The sequence below is a fragment of the Lolium rigidum genome, chromosome 5 (assembly GCF_022539505.1).
Source record: "Lolium rigidum isolate FL_2022 chromosome 5, APGP_CSIRO_Lrig_0.1, whole genome shotgun sequence".
NCBI classification, from domain to species: Eukaryota; Viridiplantae; Streptophyta; class Magnoliopsida; order Poales; family Poaceae; genus Lolium; species Lolium rigidum.
Window position 1 is genome coordinate 108,369,520 of NC_061512.1, and position 17,185 is coordinate 108,386,704.

A 17,185-nucleotide genomic window follows, 5' to 3' on the forward strand; every position below is an offset into this window, starting at 1 on the left:
AGCGCCACAGTTATAATGGTAGATCCACATGTCATCGCATTTGAACATTTTTTTTTGACCTGCACTTAACATTACTGGTAGGTTTGTGTGCGTGTAACGGCGTAAGCGTGTGGAGCGAATTCATCCGAGTCGTGTGCTGGCGTGAACCAATGAGGAGGCTCCGCGCCAAAAACCAGGAGCCGGCGCGCTCAAGCTAGCTGTTGACCCACGTGTCAGGGAGAGGCCACAAGCGCCGTGGCGGGAAAATAAAAGCGCGCGCACCTCTCCACGGAACGCGGGGCCCACACAGCTGAACCTTTGTTTTGTCTCACGCTTCACTTTTATCTCCCGCGAATAACCATGTTCATTTACCTGTAAAGTTTGAGATCTTCCTGGCACACAAGATTTTACTTCCTCTGTTAAAAAGCATAGGAGGTTTTAGTGAGCTAAAGTGTCCATTCAACGTATTATATTTTTGGCTCTGATTGAGAACTGAGTTCCAGCTCAGTGGCAAGGCAAGGCGAGTGCGCAGCCAGCTCACCCGGGTTCGAATCCCCATCACGCGGTAATTTCGCGGGAGGGGCGAACTTTAATCGGGTTATCATCCTAGCGTCCATCCGCGGGGAGAGTCTCATTTCTACCTAACAACGTATAGCCAAGGGAGGGATCATCCCCCCGTTGGTCAACGTTTTTATATTTTTGGCTCTGATGTAGTACTAAACAAAACTGTAAGCAATTTCTTCTGACCTAATTTACGTATTTAAGTTGGTAGATATATTCGAATCTAGATAAAGTTGCTACAAGAAATTTAGGTTCGAGAATACTTTGCTTTAAAGTAAGTATTTCATCTTTGTTTAGATACACATTTTAGTGTGTAGACACATCTACGCCGGGAGAAATGGCTACCATTTTATACACCCTAGCCATTTTATACAAAGTTGCAAGAGCTCAAAGTTTGTAGGGCGGTTGTGGAACTTATCACTCCAGCCATTCGACAATCTCAAGTTTTTTGAAGCACTCGGCACAAAATTTCCCGGTCAATTTTGAAAACCTGGCATCAAAATGCCATTCATAAATCCAGGGAGGATTCTGACTTCCGAGTCATTTTAGATCAACAACTGAAGCTGCGAAACTCAGAAAAACTGGAAGTGTTACGAAAAAAGTTCAGAGGTAGTAAAAAGAAGCAAAGAAGACTTTTTTACAGTTTTCCATCACGTCCTCCAAAACGGTGGCCTCCTCTTTCATCGGACCATAACTTTGATCCTCCACTACCAAAACCACAATTTCCCTCCTTTGCTCCCCCTCCTTCCCTCGTTTTCTCCCACTCTGCCGCCAAATCTTCAGATCCAAACCCTAAAGCGCCCCCACACCCCGCCGATCCATCCGGCGCCTCCCCGCATCGGATCTCCATGGCGGCCGCCGCCGGCGGGACCAGCACCGAGGGCGCCGCCCGCGTGCTGCTGCAGCGTTACCAGCCGTTCGCGTCGCTGCAGGGCGAGTACCACCACTTCGGCCCGGCCGACGGCGGCAGCGGCGGCGGCGGCGGCGGCGGCGAGATGACGGAGGCCGTCGTCCTCAGGACGCCAGTGAGTTGGGGTGGGCTTGTGGAGGAGCTTTTTCTTGATAATTCACTGTTTCGGTTCTTCAGCTGGATGCTTAGGACGACAGGAGCTAGGTGTCAGTAGCTCCAGGCGGTGCCAATGCCGAAACGTGTCGATGTAGATTTGGGGTGGATGGGGATGTTTATTTTACCGCCAAATCTGCTATTTCTAAAAGAGTGCCCGGGATGGAATCCAAATGAACTAATTTATGTGGAAATTGGTACGGTTGATGGGAAGGACGGCGTCTCTTTTATTAGATTGACTTGATTTCTAATTATGGGTACATAATAGATCAGGAATCAGCTTGCTGATGGGCGCACTAGCTGCTGCTGAAGAAACTACTTTCTTCGATACTTGACACCACACAAACTAGGCTATGATGGAGCGTTTGGTCATTCTTGGGCTGATAATCGTTGTCGATTCTTTACGGCATGGTGAATGCTCAACAAAAAAAAAAATACTTGAACTTTATAGTGTGGGTGGGGGTTCTGATACCAACATTGCTTCCTAACGTGGCTAATACTTGATGTTTCGTGTATCACGAGACAAGCAAAATGAGTTAAGGGTTGAGGCAATTGATGTAGGGTGACTGCATATTGTTAAAGCATTGTAGGTATGTATGTAAAGATCTCTTGTAAGTTGTGCTTAAATGACAATTTACTTGAGTTTGCTCCTTGTGACCACTAGTCGCTCATGCTTGTGCATTGTGTGGCACGTTGTGCTTGCTTGAAAACCCCAAAGCTAAGCCATGCTCTACCACTCTCATAACTGAGGTGCACAACTATGTTATGTTCCAATCTTTTGCCGAATTCCACACTGAAAACGGGGAGAATATTTCAATTTACTGAAAGAGCTACAAAGATAATAGGAACTTGATATAAACAGTTATTTTCCTGACACATGCATTACTGTTTATTGGCGGTTGTTATGACTTGACTATTTACTGAGAGTATGTTTAATCCATCGATTAACATGTATAAATTCAGGTATAGAACTATCAATTCGTGTTCTAACAACTGTGCTAGGATCCATAAGTAGCAGCTACACATCTAATTTTTTTATTTATTTCTGAAGCCTATATTTTATGGCCCTTCCCCCTAGCTGGTTCTCTTGAATTCTATGATGCTTTAGCTCTAAGACTTTCTGTGCATTATATGAGAGCAGCGATATTCAACTTTGTATACCGTTTAGAAGTGTAATGAGATACCGTGATAGCTTCACAAATCTGAGAATGATCTTTCTTTGTAGTTAAAGCGGAAACATAACAGAGAAGACAATGGGGTAGCTGAATCAAATGATTGGATGATGAGCCCTGGATACGCTAATGCGGCAAGCAGCCCAATTCCTACACCACCTTCAGGAAAAGGTTCCAAAATGGCCACCAAGCCTAAGCCTGCAAAAGGCCAGAAATCTTGTCCTCAGACCCCTTTGTTTGTAGGTGAGTGGTGCACATTCAGTCAGCCATTAATGATCTTTATCTTGGACCAAGTTGTTCATGCCAACTGCATACAATTTTCCAGGTTCTCCGGGCAATCCAGCTACTCCTGTTGGTGGCTGCCGCTATGATAGCTCCCTAGGTTTGAAGAGCACTCATCTTTTGACTTGTTTTCCTGGACTGACATGACATTTTTATCGCTAGTTTGTTAACTGATTATCATTTATTTATGTTGTTCATTTAGGGCTATTGACAAAAAAGTTCCTGAACTTGCTAAAGGGTGCACCTGGTGGCATGGTTGATTTGAATAATGCGGCAGAAACACTAGAGGTTGGTATTTGCTTTCTCTTGTTTCAAGAACTTTCTTTTGTTAATCACATATACGTGCTGCTTTTGTGCAGGTACAAAAAAGACGTATATATGACATTACTAATGTCCTCGAAGGAATAGGACTGATAGAAAAGAAGCTTAAGAACAATATCCGTTGGAAGTAATTCATCCTCTGTGCCCATATCTGTTATTTGTATTTTATGGTCATCACTTACATTTATGCCCTTTTGCAGAGGAATCGATGACTCTCGACCAGGAGAAGTTAGCGATGATATGTCTATTTTACAGGTATCATACCTTTGCTGTGTTTAGTTCTGGCAAATATTGCTTCTCATGCAACATAAATTGTTGAATGGAGATTCTCAAGTAATAGTTTCTCTGCTGTGAAAAATAACGATTATTTATATCTTTCATATGCAGGGAGATATTGAAGCCCTCACACTGCAGGAGCACAGCTTAGACGAACAAATAAGGTTGGTGACCAGTTACTTAAGTTCCTGCTGTTGTTATTCATTCACTAAGCATGCCACTCCAATATTTCCCACAGTGAAATGCGAGACAAGTTAAGAGAGCTCACGGAAGATGAAAATAACCAAAAGTAAATGGCTCCCTTTCCCCCTTAAGAGGGTATTTATGTTCATCATATAGTTGCTTAAGATGTCTAGTACAAAAATGCAAGTCTAAAATGTATACTTGCACCTCGCTTCCTACAGGTGGCTTTATGTTACGGAAGATGATATCAAGTCTTTGCCATGCTTTCAGGTATCTTTTGAACTCTAGCGATAATTGCTAAATGACCAGGGCTATCTTTATGCATCTAATTAATTACAAGTTTTGTGCTACAATTTGCAGAATCAAACACTAATTGCAATTAAAGCACCTCATGGTACAACTCTTGAAGTCCCTGATCCTGATGAGGTGGGTAGTAACAATATTTGTTACCTTTTGAGCTTTAGATGGACGTACTTTTTTTGTTAATGAAGGCATCTTCTTTCCCTGGCAGGTAAATGATTATCCTCAAAGGAGATATAGGATTGTTCTAAGAAGCACTATGGGTCCGATAGATGTGTACCTAGTAAGGTATATGCCTGTCACTTCTACATCTCTGGCATCCCAACTTCAGAATGTGGAGATCCAACTTAATGTGAATACTAATATCATTGTTCATCTGTTTTCAGTCAATTTGAGGAGATGAGTGGCATGGAAACCCCTCCAAGGCCTTCACAAACAGTAAGCATGGATTATCTAGAGAATCCTAGGACACCTCTCGCTGCAGGTTCTAACAAAGATGTTGAGATGGAGCTGAATATTCAGGAAAGGCTGATAATGCCTCCTGATGCTCATACTAGTTCACAGGATATTGGAGGAATGATGAAGATCGTCCCCTCTGAACTTGATGTAAGTTCACTTCCGTACATGAATGCTCGCAGCATATTCGTCTAAAAGTAAATTGGGCTGCAATCCTATTCTATTTTTCTGAACTTGCTATTCTAATTATAGTACTATGTGTTTGCACCCAATGCTGAACTTAACTTTTTTCTGCTTCACTATCACTCATGTAATGGACTATTAGCCTATGCCTGTTCTGTGCTGCTCAGCATTTTCTTTGGATCCCTCTACTTAGTGTTTAATTCTACCACCTGTTCTTTATGATTGAAAGACTAACATGTAAAGAACTGATGAACTGTGAATTTTAACTGCGCATGGAGAGATCAGCATATCTTGACCAATATTATAAATTACCAAATTAATTCCAAATAAACTAAAGAATGTTATAGATGTATCTTTCCTATTATGTAGGTAATTTTCTTGCATGACCACTTCATGACACAAGAACCCATTTTTTGTGCAGACTGATGCAGACTACTGGCTCTTATCCGACGCAGGGGTTAGCATTACTGACATGTGGAAGACAGCACGTATCCTCTTTCTAACAGTCTATATCACTCTTGTCTTTTTGTGATGCACTTATTCTTTAGTATAGCGTACCATGTTATGGTGTGAAACAACTAGACCTCCTTAACTCGAATACAGCAGATGTGGAGTGGGAGGGAATCGATATCAATGCCGAGGATTTCCTGGAAGTTAGCACACCTCGGCAGCAGGATCAACCGCCTTCTGACATGGTTGATCTCCCCTCGTGCGTAAGCTGAATACGACCTGAAGTATGGTGACAAGTACCATTCACATCCGTGGGAAGAATCCTCTGTTTCTTGCAATGGGTGGGCCAATCATTCCAGAGCAGAGACCCGACCAGCAGAGATTTCAGGGGTGGCTGTGATGTACATACAAATGGCAATCTAGTGCCATGTTAGTAGCTCTCCGGATCAAAGCCTCTGAGCCAGTTGCCAATAACCTGATCATTTTAGACCTGTACTGACAACCTGATCATTTTCAGGTCTGTACCTTGTATGCTGCATGTTGTAGCTCACAACATTAGGACTAGTAGAAACATGTATAGTGCAGCAAGCTCTGTGACTAAGTTATCTCAAGTAGCATCGAAAACAGACTAGAACCCAATGCAGTTGTAACACAAAACGTTAGCATTTGATAATACCTATCTAGTGTGTTTTGTTGTGTCTTATTGGATTGGACTGACGAAGGGTTGCTTACTTTGCATATGACGTGTTGATCTAAAGTGTTCTGCTGGCCTTTTTCTCGAGTAGCTGGTAGTATCACTGTCTATCCAATTAAGGAAACAAGAGCGTAAGAATTGCAAGTAGCTGACTATGTTTTATGTGCAACAGGCTACATGTCAAACCTGCCTTTATGTTTCCTTTATACTCGTACTTGATTGTCAAACCTATGTTTATGTTGCCCTTTCACTTGATTATGAGTTGATTGCCACTTGCAAATTTACGGGATTATTGCAATGTGAAATACTGAAATTACAACACCCTACTACCGGTACGAAAAGACCAAGCCTATGTCCTCCCTTTAGCTTTTGTTCTGGAAGCAGCGTACCTACTGAAAGCCGAGTTCTGCTCTGCTCATCTTCTACACATACCCATCACCGGCAAATAGGTTATGATGTTTTTTATTGTAGTTTTCTTGAAGAAGATTTCTCGTGATGTATACACGACCTGAACTCCTGATCGCTCTGTATATGTATAATATTATCGGCATGCTCCTTGCAACTTCGAATGAGAAGCTACTTCATCTGATCTTTTTCTTGCTTGTCTCATCAGGCATCAGTTGACTACTATTTTTCTTACTAACCATCAATATAAATGTACAACTGTACGAGTCGCGGTCACTGGAGAACATCTTTGTGTGGGGCACTCGTAGATGGCACACCACATCGGCAGTCCGTTCCACGTCAGGACTTATCTAATTTACCGCTTTTTTGCATGGAGTCAGGCCTTATCTATTTGACCTCTTCTTTGCATGGAGTATCGACTTATGTGATGCCTCAGAGCATCTCCAGTCGCGTCCCCCAAAGGGATTTGGAGCGCGCCGGACGAAAAATACGTTCCAGCCGCGTCCCTTAAAGCCCTTTTTTGTCCGGCACGCCCCTATACGGTGTCCGGCGCCCCGAGCCCATCCCCGTCCCACAGGGGACGCTCCGGGGACGCCGGACACAACAAAAAGCGAGGCGGGCTCCCACATGTCGGCGACAATTTGCATAAACCGTTGGTTCGCGCCTCTTTTCTCGTCGCTCCTTCCTTCCCGCGCCTCCCACCCCACGCCGCCGGCTGGATTTCCCGGCCGTTTGGGCGTCGATCTCTGCCGAGAGTCGGCACCGTTGTCGCGGCCGGGGCTCCCGCCGGTCGTGCCGCCGCCGCCGCGTCGCCGGCAGCGTCCCGAACGCGCCGTCAAATCCGCCCCACCTCCGCGCACAGAAGGTGCTCGACGACTTGCCAGGTAGGCGCGATTGGCCGCTGTTTGTTGCGTCGTCTGCCTCGGCGCAATTTTAACCATTGATTTTGCTTTAGCCATGGACAGCGACGATGAGATGGTTGCCCTGCTGCCGGAGGACGAGCAAGCGTTCGACGAAGACCTGCGGGAGCATTTGTCGATCATCGCGTCCCTCCGGGACATGCTTGACGCCGAGGCGGAGAAGAGGAAGAGGCCGCGCCGTGGAGGATCAAGGCCGGGAAGAAGGAAGTCGAAGCCCCGGCGAGAGGATGGAGGGGCATGCCATGCTGCACAACGACTACTTCGCCGACGGGGCAACACATGCCGACAATTTTCGGCGCCGGTACATGATGAGCAAGGGCCTGTTCATGAATATCCTCCACGGCGTTCGAGAGTTCGACCCCTACTTCAAGCTCAAGTTCGACGGCTGTAGGCGTTCTCGGGTTCTCGTCCATTCAGAAGTGCACCGCCGCCATGAGGATGCTTGCATACGGAGCACTGCCGATACACGGGACGACTACCTTCGCATGAGTGAGTCTACGCCATTGAGTGCATGTACAAGTTTTGCCGAGCTGTGGTGGAAAAGTTTGGCAAATACTACTTGAGAGGGCCAAGCGAGGAAGAGAGCGCAAGGATCATGGCACAAAATGCTGCCGAGAGGATTTCCTGGAATGCTTGGAAGCATCGATTGCATGCACTGGGCATGGAAGAACTGCCCGTTTGCTTGGCAAGGTATATACAAAGGGCGTCATGGATATTGCGGTGTGGTGCTTGAAGGCTGTGGCAGATTATGACCTGTGGATTTGGCATTCTTTCTTTGGCATGGCGGGATCACACAATGACATCAACGTGTTGCAGCGGTCTCCGGTGTTCAGCAGACTAGTGGAAGTGCATGCTCCACCATGCAACTATGAGATCAATGGCCACCAATATACCAAAGGCTATTATCTAGCCGATGGTATATATCCAAAATGGGTCACTTTTGTCAAAACAATCTCGAATCCATCAGGTCTGAAGAATTCTCACTTTGCTACACGACGGGAGGCTTGCGGGAAGGATGTCGAGCGGGCATTTGGTGTGCTTCAAGCACAATTTGCCATTGTCCGGTACCCTGCTCTAAGCTGGTCTCACGATCAAATGTGGGAGGTGATGCAGGCTTGTGTGATCATGCACAACATGATCATCGAGGATGACCGCAAGAATCATGTTAGCTCACTTGTTGGTCCCTATGAGTGTCAAGGCCCTCTCGCGGAGGTTGATCATGAGTTGCCTGCAGATTTTGCTGATTTTCTCGCCATGCACGCAGAGATCCGTGACAGCAATGTGCATGAGCAACTTCAAGCTGATCTCGTTGAGCATTTGTGGAGGATCAAAGGAAATACCGTGGCACCTTGATGTAGCATCTAGCCCTATTTATTATATTTGATTACTTGTTTTATTGTTTGTTGTAATTTAATTTGAAAACAATCCTCGCAAACATTTTTATTCATATGCTACATTTGATATAAATGGTTTATGTGTTAAAAAAATTATTTTAAATGTTTGGGGGCGGCGTTTGGGGGACGCGGCTGGGGAGCGACGTCCCCCAAACGCGGCACGAAGAAACCACGTCCCCCAAACACTCAATCCGGCGCGGTTTGGGGGACGCTTTGGGGAACGCGGCTGGAGATGCTCTCAGGCTCGTCTACTATACTACTATCCGTCCTGAAAGAAAACAATCGTCTATGTCAGATTTTATTCATCTTATTTAATGAGTAAAGAAGTAATTTCGAAAATAGCTTTTCGGAATCAACGAGCAAAGAAGTGTAGTATTCTCTTACCCAAATCACATACATTTTGAAAAGAAAAAATACTCTATCTTTGCATCAATTGACACAAACAACCATATATTACTCATTACTAGCACGTTGCCCATGCTTCACTACGGTCAACTGAACTACAATAATAATGCTATAACTATTTTAAAACATTAGTGGGAGCCAAGGACTTCGTTTGGTGCTTGTCGACCACAGTGGCTACTTCTAAATTTTAGCTCATTTTTTTGTAATTCTTCTCTCCATGTTTTTGTAATTGCTGTATTGATTGGCCAATTGACTACAATCTCCCTTTATACCCATACATATCTACCAGAACTAAAGAAGACATCCAGAAACCGCCTCAAGACCCAAAAATTGTTTCAATTTTCGACAAAATTGTTTGAATTCTCATTCCTGCACACAAAAAAAAAAAACTATACAAGTTCATGTCAGTGATGCATTGTTGAGCACTCGACCTGAAGAATAACCATGCATTATAGCTCACCAGTTTCACTGATAAGGTCAAACATGATTGAATTGACGATGCCCCTCAACATCCTGGAGTACATACTGGTGCTCCTATAGCTTATGTACAAGCGCTAAATGCTTAGTTGATTATGATCTGGTTCAGCGAGCTTATAAAGGCTAAAGCCCAGTAACCCATCTCCCCATCCATCTTGGCCTTGGTTTACCGGATCAGAAGAAGCTCTGCCTGGCTCAATCGATGGGAATTAGCGATCCGTCCGTCATCCGTGGATTGATCAAACCGTCTACATCCCCTTCACCCCTCGCGAGCTGGCGGCCGCCGGCCCGCGCGCCGCTCGCTGCTACATACGCCACCACGCCATATCAGTAGATCAGACATGGGTACGGGCGTACGGCCGTCCGCCTCGGTGCTATCCTCTCCTGCGCTTCCTGCAGCACGTCTGCCGGCCTCATCTGCCATCCACGACCTTTTCGATCTGTGATATTGCACATACTATCTACACCTAAGGTACGTTGGGTATTTGTATTACAATTCAATTTATAATTTTATATATGCCACAAGTTAGTTCTTTCGTTAAAGCGAATAGAATTATGTTCACTATCATAGAGTTGAAACACGGATGGATGAAAAAAGAAACATTCAAACTTCAATTTATTTTTTCAAAAAGTTATGCTTCAAAATAACCAACGTTTATTCACATTGTTATATTTCAATATTTCGATATTTTCAAGACATAATATATTGTCTTATAAATCTTCTATGCCATTCATTGTCGTAAAAAGAATTTTTTCTATAGTTCATTGCTGTGAAAAAAAATCTCGCATGCCGTTCGGCGGTTGTTGTCTTCCTCACCCCCTATGGTCAAAAATCCTAGCTCCGCCCCTGATGTCCCCATTATTTATTATTCAAAAGGTTTCATCGCAAGTTCACCGATGATGACGACTCAACTATAGGTTGATCTTAGAATTTCATCCCCAAAGACAAAGAGGCACACATGTATCTCAACACTGCCCCAGGACAGATCTTGTGTTTTCACTAGAGCACGTGTATTATTATCATCGAAGTCACCAATGCCATCAATAGATCCATGCAGTGGTCTCGCCCCCACGCGGGCGGCGGGGGAGGAACCCTAGCCACCGCGCCTCCCACCCCCTCCACCTGCCTCCTCCCTCCTCTGCCGCCGCCAAGGGGCGCGCCCGGGCAAAGTCTGGCCGGCGCCGGCGGGCCCCTCCTCGTACCCTTGTCCACTTCGAACCGCTTTGGCGGCCGGCGTTGGCGGCGGTTGACCGGCAAGGAGGGCTTGGGCGTGGTGCTGCCGGGTACCACGGCGCCGCATCGGTGGTGCGGCGGACGGAATCGACTCTTCTTCAGGCGGATCTGCAGCGTTGGGGTGGGATCTGGCCGGTGAGAACCGGGCTCCGATTCGGTCGGTGCCGACGATGGTGGCGTCCTCGGGCGTCATCACCTTGTTGAAGGCATCGTTGCTACAGATCCGACCTCAACCTCTTTGTTCCAAGGGAAAACCCCGGATCTGGATACGGATCAGATGATGGCGGCACCTCTGGTGTCGTTTTCCCTCTTGAGGGCATCGTTCTGGAACAAGTGATACCTGGAGGAAGTCATCTGGCGGAGCGGTATTCTATCTACTGCGCCGATGTTGGCGGGTCTCAGCGGCATGGTGCAGCGGAGCCTCGGAGACGGACGCAACGTGATGGACGTGCGCAAGATGGTGGTGTCGTCTGGCGTCGTGGTGGCGTTGGTGACAGGCCTCGCAAGGTCATTGCATTGATCTCTCCTGAAGATGGGTATGCGGAAGACGGTGACGGCGAAGACTTCTGGAGCGTGTATGATGGTACGCGCCGAGGGTCTGCCGGACCGGTGATAACCCACAAGTATAGGGGATCGCAACAGTCTTCGAGGGAAGTAAAACCCAAATTTATTGATTCGACACAAGGGGAGGTAAAGAATACTTATAAGGCTTAACAACTAAGTTGTCAATTCAGCTGCACTGGAAAAGCACTAGTAACGGGGGTGATGTGAAAGCAGACGAGTAATATGAGAGCAATAGTAACGAGTAACACAGCGAGCGGTAGCAGTAACACAGAGGCAATGGCACCAGAAAATAGTTGATACTACTTCCAATGACATATAGGACCGAGTGAGTATTTGATGATGAAAGATGGACCGGGGTTCCAAGCTATCTACACTAGTGGTAACTCTCCAATAACAAGTGACAAGTGTTGGGTGAATAAATTACAGTTGTGCAATTGATAGGATTGAAATAGCATTAAGACAGAACATCAAGTTTACTAATCATGTAGGCATGTTTTCCATATATAGTCATACGTGCTCGCAATGAGAAACTTGCATAACATCTTTGTCCTACCAGCCGGTGGCAGCCGGGCCTCAAGGGAATCTACTGGTAATTAAGGTACCCCTTTTAATAGAGCACCGGAGCAAAGCATTAACACTTGGTGAAAACATGTGATCCTCATATCTAAGCCTTCCCCTCCAGTTATCCCAGTTGCTGTCACTCTAGGGCCTCGGGTTTCGGACATAGACATGTGCAAACAACTTGTAGATACAATCTAAGCAATAATTATAGAGCTCAAATCTAAGATCATGCCACTCATGCACTAGTGATAAGCATTAAACACAACAAGATTGCAACAACAATAACTTCACAAACTTTATAGATAGACTGATCATAATGTAGCAATTCATCGGATCCCAACAAACACAACACCGATTACATCAGATGGATCTCAATCATGTAAGGCAACTCATGAGATCATTGTATTGAAGTACATGGGAGAGAGAGTACCAACTAGCTACAGCTAGAACCCGTAGTCAATGGGGAACTACTCACGGAGCATGATGGATGCGGTGGCATCGATGGAGAAGACTTCCGGGGGCACTTCCCCGTCCCGGCGGCGTGCCGGAACAGAGATTTTGTCCCTCGAAACGGAGTTTCGCGATGGCGGCAACGCCCCTGGAGTTTTTCTGGAGTATGATTGATTCCTCTAGGGTTTTCGCGTCGCGGGGAATATATAGGCGAAAGGGCGGCGTCAGAGGGGTCCCGAGGGGCCCACCCCATACCTGGGCGCGCCCACCCTCCTGGCCGCGCTACCAGGTGGTGTGGGGCCCCCTCGGCCCTTCTCCGTCTCTCCTTCGGTGTTTTGGGTCCGTCTTGGTAAAATAGGAGGTTTGGCTTTCGTTTCGTCGAATTCCGAGAATATTGCCCGAACAGCTTTCCTGGAACCAAAAACAGCAGAAAACAGGAACTGGCACCTTGGCATCTCGTTAACAGGTTAGTCCCGGAAAATGCAAAAAATCATTATAAAGTGTGAGCAAAACATGTAGGTATTGTCATAAAACTAGCATGGAACATCAGAAATTATAGATACGTTGGAGACGTATCAAGCATCCCCAAGCTTAGTTCCTGCTCGCCCTCGAGTAGGTAAACGATAAAAAGAATAATTTCGAAGTGACATGCTACTAACATAATCTTGATCATACTATTGTAAAGCATATGAGATGAATGCAAGTGACTCAAGGCAATGATCTATAGTTTGCTAACAAATAGATAACATATAGCAAAAACTTTTCATGAATAGTACTTTCAAGACAAGCATCAAAAAGTCTTGCATAAGAGTTAACTCGTAAAGCAATAAATTCTTAATAAGAGGTTTTGAAGCAACACTAAGGAAGATTTAAGTTTAAGCAATTGCTTTCAACTTTCAACATGCATATCTCATGGATAATTGTCAACACAAAGTAAAATAATAAGTGCAATAAGCAAGCATGTGAGAATCAATGCACAGTTAACACAAGTGTTTGCTTCTAAGATAGAAAGAAGTAGGTAAACTGACTCAACATAAAGTAGAAGAAAGACCCTTCGCAGAGGGAAGCAAGGATTAAATCATGTGCTAGAGCTTTTTAAGTTTTGAAATCATATAGAGAGCATACAAATAAAGTTTTGAGAGGTGTTTGTTGTTGTCAACGAATGGTAGTGGGCACTCTAGCTACCTCATCAACCAGACTTTCAAGAGCGGCTCCCATGAAGGACGTTATCTCTACCAGCAAGGTAGATCATCCCTCTTCTCTTTTGTTTACACATGTATTTTAGTTTTATTTATAGATGACACTCCTCCCAACCTTTTGCTTTCACAAGCCATGGCTAACCGAATCCTCGGGTGCCTTCCAACATTTCACATACCATGGAGGAGTGTCTATTTGCAAAATTAAGTTGCTTACTGATGAACCAGGGTAAAACATGTGAAGAGAATTATTAGCGAAGGTTAATTAATTGGGGCTGGGAACCCCGTTGCCAGCTCTTTTTGCAAAATTATTGGATAAGCAGATATGCCACTAGTCCATTAGTGAAAGTCTGTCAAGAGCAAATGACAAGGTTGAAAGATAAAACACCACATACTTCCTCATGAGCTATAAAACATTGACACAAATAAGGAGTAATAAAGTTTTGAATTGTTTAAAGGTAGCACATGAAGTATTTACTTGGAATGGCAGAAAAATACCACATAGTAGGTAGTTATGGTGGACACAAATGGCATAGGTTTTGGCTCAAGGTTTTGGATGCACGAGAAGCATTCCCTCTCAGTACAAGGCTTTGGCTAGCAAGGTTGTTTGAAGCAAATACAAGTATGAACCGGTACAGCAAAACTTACATAAGAACATATTGCAAGCATTATAAAACTCTACACTATCTTCCTTGTTGCTCAAACACTTTTACCAGAAAATATCTAGATCTTAGAGAGACCAATCATGCAAACCAAATTTCAACAAGCTCTACGGTAGTTCTCCACTAATAGGTTTAAACTACATGATGCAAGAGCTTAAACATGATCTACTTGAGAGCTCAAAACAATTGCCAATTATCAAATTATTCAAGACAATATGAAGCATTTTCTGTTTCCAACCAAATGGCAATAAATGATGCGGCTTTCAACTTTCGCCATGAATATTAAAGTAAATTAAGAACACAAGTGTTCAAATGAAAAAGCGGAGCGTGTATCTGTCCCACACAAGGATTGCTAGGATCTGAATTTATTCAAACACAAACAAAAATAAAAACATACAGACGCTCCAAGTAAAGCACATAAGATGTGGAAGAATAAAAATATAGTTTCACTAGAGGTGACCTGATAAGTTGTTGATGAAGAAGGGGATGCCCAAGGCATCCCCAAGCTTAGACGCTTGAGTCTTTTTGAAATATGCATGGATGAACCACGGGGGCATCCCCAAGCTTAGACTTTTCACTCTTCTTGATCATATATCATCCTCCTCTCTTGACCCTTGAAAACTTCTGCCACACCAAACTTCTCATAAACTTCATTAGAGGGCTTAGTACTCAAAAAAAAACTTTAATCCACTTTAGTCCTGTAGTGACACATTGCAAGAACTCAATAAAACATTAGCTACAGCTCTCCACGTCTAGAAAGCCTTACTTAAAGTCCACAAGAGACAATGCAAAAAACAGAGACAAAATCTGTCAAATCAGAACAGCCAGTAAACACAAATTTTTTAGAGGTACTTCCGTTGCTCAAATCAGAAAACTCAAAACTAATGAAAGTTGCGTACATATCTGAGGAACACACATGAAATTTTGCAGAATTTTTAGAGTCTCCTACAGAGAGATCTACTCAAATTCGTGACAGCTAAATATCTGTTTCTGCGCAGAAATCCAAATCTAGTATCAACCTTCTATTAGTGACTTTACTTGGCACAACAATGAAATAAACATGATAAGGAGAGGTTGCTACAGTAGTAACAACTTCCAAGACACAACAAAACAGTAGCAAAATAAAAACATGGGTTATCTCCCAAGAAGTGCTTTCTTTATAGCCATTAAGATGGACTCAGTAGATTTTAATGATGCTCACATGGAAAATAAGTGTGGAAGCAAAAGGAGCATCAAGAAGCAAATTCAAAACACATTTAAGTCTAACCCACTTCCTATGCATAGGAATCTTGTACACAAATAAATTCATGAAGAACAAAGTGACAAGCATAGGAAGATAAAACAAGAGTAACTTCAAAAGTTTCAAGCATATAGAGAGGTGTTTTAGTACCATGAAAATTTCTACAACCATATTTTCCTCTCTCATAATAATTTTCAGTAGCTTCATGAATAAACTCAACAATATAACTATCACATAAAGCATGTCTTTCATGATCCACAAACACATAATTTTTATCAAGCTAAAAAATAATAGGATCAAAACTTTCAAAACCACTTTTATCAATAATATAACAAGATGATTGATCAATCTCAAAAGGTATGGGACTCCTAGATAAAGTCAAGACCTCTCCAATCCCATTTTCATTAGTAGTACAATTATTATTATCAAGTAATGTAGGACCATCATCTAGAGCTTTATCATAAACATTTGCTAAGCAAAACTCTTTAGTACCATGCATTTCGACATCAGGCACAAACAAAGCATTATCATAAGATTTATCAAAATAGCATGGATTATCATAGATAACAGTAGCATAATTATTCTCACAAGTTTTACTCATAGGGAATATTTCAAGAGAATCCACAGGAACATAACATTCATCCTCCTTTGGTAAGCATGGAGGACAATCTAATAGTGTAAGAGATAAAGAGTTACTCTCATTAGAAGGTTGGCATGGGTAGCTAATCCATTCTTCCTCCTTTTGTTCATCACTCTCCTCCTCTTTTTCATCCAATGAGCTTTCAGGTTCATCAATTTCTTCTTTCGCAGGTTCCTGCAAATTGTGAGTGCATTCTTGTGCATGAATAAGTCTCTCTTTATAATCAATAATATAAGGATTATTGCTGTAATGTTCTATGCAAAAATCAAGGATAGAAGAGACATAATCTTTAAGGTTCTTACAAGCAATACAGGTTTCATAATTTTTAGACATGAAGAATTCTATTTCAGAAGCTCCCATAAACAAAACAAATTGTTCTACTTCTTCGAACCCAAAATGAATATAGTTATTTCAATTATAGTTCATAATTAAAACTTCCTCACTAAAGCCACATTAAAATTTAAGATGTTTAGTATCCTGTTTAGAGCAACAGTTTATATCATGGCGTTTAAGCAAGATTTTAGCAATTGTATTCAGTTTTTCTATCACAGCACTCATGACTTTACCCGTTCTTGATTCTCTATAATTCATATATAATTCTATAAGCTCCAAATAGGTTGTGGGTTCTCCCATAACAATAGTTTTTAATTTTTCAGTTTTTCAAATTTTTATGGATTTTCGGGTATATAGGAAAAATAAAACAGGACAAAAATAAACTAGACAAAAGTAAACTAAGCAAAATAATACTAGACAGAAATAAACTAAGCACAAACAAACTAGACAAAAGTAAACAAAACAAAACAAAATAAAATAAAACAGAGAGAGAGGTAGAGTGTACTCCCCAGGTGAACTTATGAGTAGAGCTATGCCTCCCCGGCAACGGCGCCAGAAAATAGTCTTGATAACCCACAAGTATAGGGGATCGCAACAGTCTTCGAGGGAAGTAAAACCCAAATTTATTGATTCAACACAAGGGGAGGTAAAGAATACTTATAAGCCTTAACAACCGAGTTGTCAATTCAGCTGAAAAAGCACTAGTAACAGGGGTGATGTGAAAGCAGCAGTAATATGAGAGCAATAGTAACAGTAACACAGCAGCAGTAGCAGTAACACAGAG

General features: G+C 43.2%; 1 protein-coding gene across 1 annotated transcript; it reads left to right on the forward strand.

The window, feature by feature from the left end:
* The first annotated feature begins 1,388 nt into the window (after positions 1–1,388).
* LOC124653570 (transcription factor E2FA-like) lies at positions 1,389–5,929 on the forward strand. The gene is made up of 14 exons (XM_047192630.1): positions 1,389–1,565; positions 2,829–3,018; positions 3,101–3,157; positions 3,260–3,345; positions 3,417–3,505; positions 3,579–3,633; positions 3,766–3,818; positions 3,893–3,943; positions 4,059–4,107; positions 4,198–4,263; positions 4,349–4,425; positions 4,524–4,743; positions 5,198–5,264; positions 5,380–5,929. The coding sequence occupies exons 1-14, from the start codon at positions 1,389–1,391 to the stop codon at positions 5,496–5,498; spliced, it is 1,356 nt and encodes a 451-aa protein (XP_047048586.1). The 3' UTR covers positions 5,499–5,929.
* The last annotated feature ends 11,256 nt before the right edge of the window (positions 5,930–17,185 follow it).